Source organism: Bombus terrestris, chromosome 12, assembly GCF_910591885.1.
Source record: "Bombus terrestris chromosome 12, iyBomTerr1.2, whole genome shotgun sequence".
NCBI lineage: Eukaryota > Metazoa > Arthropoda > Insecta > Hymenoptera > Apidae > Bombus > Bombus terrestris.
Genome location: NC_063280.1, coordinates 9,815,759 through 9,824,401, shown reverse-complemented (window position 1 = coordinate 9,824,401; position 8,643 = coordinate 9,815,759). Strand labels below are relative to the sequence as shown.

Genomic DNA, 8,643 nt, shown 5'->3' with positions numbered 1-8,643 from the left:
TCTACTTTTTTCGAAGTCGGTATTTCAGAACGTGAGATAAGAATGAAGGTTCAATTTAATGTCATACCTATCCTTCGTCAATAATTCGGTTATGAATGAATGAGATTGTATGACTGCAAATTTAAGAATACAAATAGTTTCTAATCTCAAATAGGGAAAATGTAATTACAAATGGACATAAAAAGATAGAAAAGTCAATCACTCCATGTCATGTAATAAATTGTAGAGGGCGTAATAAAACCTCTGAATGGTCGGTATTACAGAACATTTGACGCCACAAACATAGCAGTCGGTGGTGGCGCGATATGCCGTAAAATTCCAGCATTGACCAGTAATGCCAGGTTCATTCTTTTCGCGTTTGTCGACCGAGTTAAATATGTGTACTTCCTATATTCGCCGTAACAAATCGCAGAGGGCGTAAGGAAGATGATCCTTATCGTGGTCGGTAATTTCGAAACGTGAGACTCGGAGTCCCATATAATATCAGATCTATCCTGTATTTAGTCAATGAAAATGTAACGGAAAAAAGTAACGAACGTTAGTGTCTATCTAAAAAAACGCGTTCGTCTCATTGATCACGCTATTATTAATGCTATACTTCAAAGAAGATCAGTTATAAAACGAATTCGAAAATGCATCTTAGGTGAGTACACATTTAAAATTCATATTTATTCTTCACTTTTCTACACCGAAATGGCATCGAAGATGAAAGTAGTCACGATAATTCACAGATAGAAATACCAGTACTTTCGTTATGACCTTGTTTCGAGCACACATAGTTCGCGAAACGCAGCACAAGCATTCTTTGTACCCAAGGAATTAAAGCTGTACAAAGCTATTTATCGTTCGTCCGACGAGCAATGAGTTAGTCAATGAATAGGGCCATATATGCAACACGCTCGATGCTCTCCCCCTTTTTGCGCGCAGAGCATAGTACTTCTGCGAAATCAGACAAGGTGCGTCTGCGGGTAAAATTTCAACGTAAAAAAGTTAGCCTCCTGTTTTGTTATTTTTTTGGGGGGAGTTCAGTATCGTTTACGCAGCTGTATGTAAAGGCTCGTTGTAACGAACGGCTAAAAACAATCGTTCCAATATCGAGTTGCACGAAATCGAATGTACAAGGTGTCCCAAAATGAAGCGCGTAACTTACCAACTAAGTTATAATATCAATTGGAATTACAGATATATTTTATCATTCGCGATTCTAGGACGTCGCACGTACGTAAAAAGGTATACATATATTTTTATTTAAAAAATGAAAAAAAAATGTGATCATGGTTTAACGGTCTTAGCTTTTTTTTCTTTTCTTTTTTTGCTATTTTAACCTCCTGAATACTAAAACACTTTGCTGCAAAATTTAATTCCTTCATTTTCGCGATCATTAAAAGTTTGAAAAGTCCTTCCTTTATTCCGAACGATCGTAGAAGAAGCAGTCATTCGCGATACACGATTCCATCGAAGCACATCGTTACGCTGGCTCCACGTTCCATTACCAGAAAATATTCAACCGGAATGATCGATCTGAATATCCCCTCGTAAGTTCGCGAAGCTACCGGTAATACCGACGGTATACTTCCGCCTCGCTGGTAAGATAATCTGCTTCCAGTGTCAGTGTTCTTCAACCTCGTTTTCAATTCGAAAATCACCGAAAACTATCGCGATCTATATTCTATTTTCCACGGCTCATCGATAAATCACGAGAAACCCAATGAATCGTTTTTCCTTTTAAAATTCAGTGAAATGTTCGATACATCGTCGATGTAGTTTCCTATTTCTGTCGATTAAAAATTGAAGAACACTGTCGCGTCGTACGAGAAAGGTCCTCGTGTAGTATCTCGTCGCGGCAGACGTCGCGTTTCGAATATTAAGCTTATCTCGAACGACGATATCGTTAGGCCTCAGAAATGATGTTTAGCCCCGTTCGAGATTCCCCTGCCTCTCGCCCCTCGATTCTTTCTTCTTCCGCGATATCGGCGAAACGAGACTGTCTAACGAGAGACGCAGTCTGGAGAGATGAAAGCTTCGACGCGCATCTAATCGGCTTCATTATGCGCGCAGTAAAGAGCGCATATTAACGCTGATTAATTGCTCGTTGGCAGCTTGTTTAAACGAGCTCGCGCGCTGCTTTTTCGTCCTCCGTATCGGAGAAGGTTTCTCGCTTCTTTTCTCGTTGCCTCTGCCGAATGGCGCCCCTTTTCTTTCACCGTTTCTACCTTTTCCTCCGTTTCTCTTCGGCCACCGTAGGCAACTTCGCCCCGCTACGACGTGTCGTTAAACCGCGAATGAATTAAAATCACAATGGAACAATTTCCCCGTAAGACTTCGCTGGCGAGTGTATTTGCCCGGCGAGCGATTCACCGGCTACTACCGGTTTCTACATGAAGCGATCGTTCTACAGCCGAGCAGAGAGAAAAAGTGTTCAACAGCGGTATATTTATTTTTATAATTTCTTCCCTTTTGAAATTTCTTACGTTTTATGTATATGTGTGATTTTCATATATCATAGTATGATATCATTCATGAATATTTGAAGACCAGCGAAAAAGTAGAACAAGTGCACAGTCTTTCTAATAACGAGATAAGTACAGGAAACGATACGTACAGTTCGTTAGTAGGTTTCATAGGTAGGCTTTATGACTACGCGTAGCCAAGTATTTTAACGTTCAAAGGCATACAGGTTTCTCTATCAATCTTTCCAACTTTGTCCATAATCCTTTTAAATCAGAAATCTTGTCGCTGTTTTTCCTCTGTGTCTCGTTTAATTCGCTGACTAAAGTTCTATCATCGCTAACGAACACTGATAATCGTTAGTTCAGTGGAGCGGAAAGCCTATTACCAAAATCTAATCCCGTTTAACTAAGATCAATTCAAGCACCATCTAAAACTAAAACTATTGCGAACAAAAACATGCTCCCATCAAAGATAAATAATTTTGTCAAAGTAACAGAAGCAATTACGTATTCTCGCTGAATTAACGATTCAATTATCAATTCTCCGGCTCCTAACCAAACTATCAGCCAAACAGCCATTAAACGACCAACTTCCACGTAAGAACCAATCGACCGGATGCGCTTATGGCTAATTTACTGCTGGAATTACACCGAAAACGCGTCGCTCGAGCAGCGATGCTCGGATCCCTATCTTCTAAGGTGTGGGAAAAAACCTTCTCGGGTTCGATTTCGACGAATTTCTCCGTTGGCGCGCGAAAAATTCTTACGCGATTCTCGGTAGCTGAACCAAGCGACAGAGAACGACACACGGGTGGAGAAGCGGGTCTAAGCGGGTTGGACTTAAACTCTACGATTTTAATTAATGTCGCTTGCTCGGCGACGATCCACTTTACAGCGGCGCCCCTCTATCGTAAACGCGAGATCTTTCAATCGCGTGGAAAGTTTCCACGTTAATTATTTCACCATCGAACACGGTGGCGCAGCGGCATACCGAACTGGTAGAGATGGTGGACTTTCGAGTTTTCCATGTTATGCAACGAAGCGCAGGAATATTAGACAGCGAACGCGAAACGAAACGAAGCGAAGAAAAGCACGCGCGAGCGGAAAAGTTTCTGATCTGGTTCGCAAGGGGATATCGCTTCCGACTGCTCGAATTTTCGGAAAGTCTGCAACCACCGACAAAAAGGTCGTCGTTTCGTTCAACCGAAACGTCCTGCAGGAATAAATTTAAACGGTTCCGCTTTAATTGCACCGCCGTTTCCGTTTCTCCTTTCGTTTCTTCGCGAACGGGCTGGAAATCTACCGAAACCGAGCGAACAGAAGAACAAGGGTGTTTAACGTATTTCACGCTAATCGTAGCAAACTTTCCACTCGTACAGAGTATCGTTACGTAAGAGATATTCCGTTGTGGATTGCCACCGCTTTTTCGTTCCACTGCGATTCGATATGATTCGCAGATTCGATATTTCGAGATTCTGTGTGGGATAATTTACGAGCGATTAATCGTTGAACGTATGCGTTTTTGTCTTTGATGGATACATCGACGCATCGTACATGACGGATGACATAATTGAAGAAAAAACTGTTGTTACGTGGAGAATTTCAACCGTAGGAAGTCGAGCGTGCGATATGAAGCGATGAAATTTTTATCGAGCATCGCCGAAGCTTCTACAAAGGCTTCCACGATTACTGTACCGCTGAATATATTATTAGCTTTATATGTAACGTTTCACGTGCAGCTGTGGCCACGAACACCTAACTTATTGCTCCTAATATTCCTTCCCCTAATGATTTTAATTAAACGCCACTCGTGAATCTAACGGTCCGTTTAAATCGCACGAGTCAACCGTTTTCCGCTGATTCTCAATCACAATGATATCATACGCGAAGAAAAGAGTTCTATCGTAATATGGAATATAGAAATTTTTGATTTATCTCGATATCTCGTCTTTTTCTCTATACCCACCTTGACGATATTCTTAAAGATTTGAATAATTTCCTAATCCTTCTCGATGTCGATCTCGCTTTCTGCAAGTGTCGTGATACCTACGAACGGATTTATACGAAACTAAAGCTAAACCTACGGGTTAGTATCACATTCAAAGTATCAGAATGATCGCGGGACTTTGACTAGTATCTCAGGCTGATCTTTGATTCGTCGCCGTACTGTCGTCAGTCCTGTTTCGTTCATTCGTGCGTGATGTTAACAGAGAATTCGGTTTTTCCCTCGTACCTTCAGAGATTATTCTCGTGGAGGGTTTCTGTGCAGCGTCGACATGCACTTACCCTCGGATAGACAGGCAGGGTTCCTAAAGGGTGATCCCATGACAGTAATCCGATACTTGACCGATACAGGTCGTTGCGTGGGATATGAAACACGTGTTTCCGTGGGCGACAGGCCCCGCCACTTTTGGAATATTTATCAATATGTGTGGCCGAAAGCGACGCCCCAGCACCGCCACCGTTCTTCTAGAAATAGCGCCTTTTAAGTAGCCTCGCGCCACTGCTATACACAAGCGGTACCGTTAATTTTTAAATGCAACGGGCGATAGTTTGCCAGAGACACGTTCCACCGTGTAATTCGGCGGTTGTGCGATCTTTTAGCGAACGAAAACGCGTCAAAAATCGTCGCGGTGACGGTGTATGTAAATTCGTGACGAGGATCGTCATGGACGTTCGATGAATTATAGATGGGATTCGCTATGCTACGAATATTCCAGGTATTTGATTCGTATTTGTTTGGATTAATGCTGATTGCCCAACCAACGAAAAATATACGTTTCGAGATTCCCTTGGATTCTTCTGTTATTTATATTGTCGCACAAACATCGACACGTTCAGTGAGAAATCGTTACACGTATCGAGCACGAGGAGCAAACTGAATGACAACGTCGATACGTACATCGATACAATTCTTTTTTTTATCTTTCAATAATCTCATGCGTATTCTGATCATTTTTCGAGAATCGACAAGCGAAAGAGTATTTTCAATCTTTCCCGATATAGAATCGAAGGGATCGAACGTATGTCGCGTTCGCGATCTTTCTGCAAATTTTTACGCGTTAAAGTGTACCAGGCCTATTCGTTTTTCGAAAGCGCAGCAATAAATGCTGACATTTCCTTCAGAGATACATTTATTAAATCCGGAAATAGATAATTATTTCTCTATTTTCCTTAATTATGCGTATCTAAGATATATTTGAAATTAGTAAGATAAATATGGTTACAAGATATTTGCTCGCGCGTGGTCGTCGTATCTTTATCGAACGACGGACGATCAAACGCGACGAGAATCGACGGGAATCTATGTACGAGCGAGCGGTACAAGTGTTTTTTGGAGGGCCGAGGATTCTTTAGGGTTCGCTGGTGGCCGAACGACGGAAGCTCGGTCAGTGTCTCGGCCACCCTCGTGCCGTGCAGGTTTGCGAGGGAGGAGACTGCTTGTTCCCGGCATCCCCTCTAGATATACATACATATCCCCCTCCTCCTCTATCCCTCTCTCGACTTAATGCCAGTACGAGCGCGCGCTTTCGAACGACGCGTCGTGTCGGCCGCGAGGGACGATCAGTCTGTTCTCCACGTTCTCCACGCAAGGACGATCGCCGCTGGCAATCCGTCCCTCTAATCTGTGACACGAACTTTGACCCGCGCTCCCGCTCGCCTTCCTCGCGATCGTCTCTTATCGCTTCGTTTGCCCGATGACGTACGCTCGTCATGTTCCTCGATCGGCGTCCGACCGAACTCTTCAGTAGCGATTACGTTTTCGTCGCGTGAACGCGCGTATCATTCGTTTGCTTCGTCTTCCTTCTACCTTCTGTGACCGCGTATCGGCCGAATCGTCGATTTTACCGTTTTTTATCGCGTCTCGTTTCACTTGTCTTCTCCGGTTTGCTCGTGCTTCGTTGTGCATCTGCGACAAAGGGTAGTTCCTCCTTCGCTTTTGGTCTTCACGTCATTCCGATAGATCCTCTTTGTTTTGTTTTTTTTTTTCTCCCTTTTTGGTCGGCTGACCGAGGCGAGGACAAGGACGACGTATCGATCGCATCCATCGAGCGTGACTGAGTTCGGACATGTGATCGGTGGCATCCCACTCGAGAAAATTTCTCCCGCGTTTCGAGTGGTGGTCTCGAGTCGTCGGCGGAGGACGAGGACGTCGAAAGGTGGAAACGAGAAGAGGGTGAAAGAGAAGTAGTGGCAAATGCGTTGGTGTAGGCGGTAGTACGACTGGTCTTTTATGGCCTAGCTGGGTACATAGAGGGAAGAAGGCACTCGTGTCGTTTGGACCCGATATCGACGATATCGAGATGAGATTGCTGCCGTTGCTTTCCATCCTCTGTTTGGCGAGTCGATGCGCCGATTGCCGGGCGGTCGACGCCGATCCCGGGGAGAACGAGAACACCGTCGGAAGGCACAGGCATAAATTCACCGTGGAAGAGCTGTTGAATACCAAGTTCCCTCGTGGCATCAGCGACGACGTCGATGTGGACATCTGTAAGGCGGGTAAGCGAAGAAAAGATATCTCGCGGATAGCTGCGAACATCAGGAACATGGCATGTCACGGTGTTTCTTTCTATATATAGAAAATATAGATTAGGAACGAAAGATTTCGCGGAGCGGAAAATATTTAGAACGATTCCGATCGCTGCAACGAGATTCTCTTCCTACTAAAGGAAAACTGAAAATATTTCGCGTATAAATGACTATTATTTACAATTAATGAAATATATAAATCGTAAATAAAAAATTTAATGGAAATGTCATTACTTCGAATATGGAATCCCCCCGGCTATTGACCGAGAGAAATTGTGCAATTAATGTACTTCTAATTACATGCTCGATAAACGTTTAGATTCAATTAAGCACGAGTGTTTCGGTGCTATGTAAATGCAATTATATAAAACATACATCTTCGATTCGCTATGAAAATGATAAAAATGTGTACGTTATCAGCACGGTGGTATAGATAGGAAAGAAATTTTCCTCTTTTTCCGCTAATTTCGTAATACGTGTTGCGAAATAGTTAACTGTAGAAGATATAATTACGAAGAAGCATCGTTACGCTTGATACGGAATCCGTATGGTATTGCAACATATCGGCGATCACAAGCAAGCGCATTGCTCGAATATTCTCTGTGTATCTTTGCTAGAAGTTGGTCGCGATGTTTCCATTATTATAAAAAGATCTGTGCAAATTGTACGAACATTTAAATCTTCGGATCGTTCAAAAACGCTAAATAACTCGTAACACGACGTAAGTGATGAGAGCACAGTTGAGCGTTAAAACTATCCACCTCTAAGTACGAATATCGAATGAAGGAATATTCTTGTATGTGAAGCAAATAATCGTCGAAAGGTTATTACTCGGAGGTCTACGTAAGACGTTGGAATCAAGAACGCGCATCCATTCGAAAAATCTCGATCGTTTCTTGGTCCTTCGCAGCCATAACGTCGGCAGTTCGATCGAATTTGGCCAACTGAATCAAAGCCAAGCTACCGTTTATATTGTCGCGCATAGATCCCATTTCCCCGGCGTGTCATAAAGCTTGTGGGCAAGATCGAGCGAAAATCGAACGAGAGACGATCCTTTGAGTCTCGAGACATAAATCGAGGCTTATGCTTTCCGAATTAACGAAGCGAAGCCACAGAGACGCGAGGACAGGGCGAGATTGCTCGAAGGAGGGGCAACATAATACGAAAAGAGGCAGTAACCCTTACCGAAGAACCTGGTCCGATAATCTTTCTTTCTCTCAGGGTCTAGCATACTCGTTGTAATAGCTAAGACGAGCATTCGACACTCGAAGGGTCCAGGATCGTTGGATAGGGACTGCCGCAAGGAGCCTTTTATATTTCTCGAGTGATCGTCCTGGACCTGCCTCTAGAAAGAACCGCGTATACACACGAGATCTCTAAAACTGGCACGGCCGTGAACGACAATGAAAACCGACGCGATGATCCTTTGGAAAAAAGAGAGAAGGCCGAGGACAAATAGAACGTACAACAGAGAGCTCCGTCCACCGTTTCGCTCGGTATCTAATCTCTGTTTACGAAGAAGAACGAGAAGCAGAGGATGATGCTACTATACCGGCATTATCGTATTGTCAGCCGTGCTTGTTGAACGTTCGGTTATCGTTACGTCGATGACCAACACTTGTATTTTCGTGAGGCCATCGGCATAACTCGATATCGAATTACA

At 43.4% G+C, this 8,643-nt stretch overlaps 1 protein-coding gene across 2 annotated transcripts in view; it reads left to right on the top strand.

The window, feature by feature from the left end:
• The first annotated feature begins 553 nt into the window (after positions 1–553).
• Positions 554–8,643, top strand: part of LOC100643173 (bone morphogenetic protein 1) — a 54,607-nt gene continuing 46,517 nt past the window's right edge. The window contains exon 1 of one of the 2 annotated variants that reach the window (XM_048410823.1): positions 554–643. Coding sequence is in view for 1 of the 2 variants with exons in the window: in XM_003399651.4 (XP_003399699.2) it covers positions 6,755–6,950 (196 nt within the window). In the remaining variant the exon portion in view is untranslated. Of the gene's footprint in view, positions 644–5,855; positions 6,951–8,643 lie in introns of those variants that run through there. The other variant, XM_003399651.4, reaches the window with a different exon arrangement.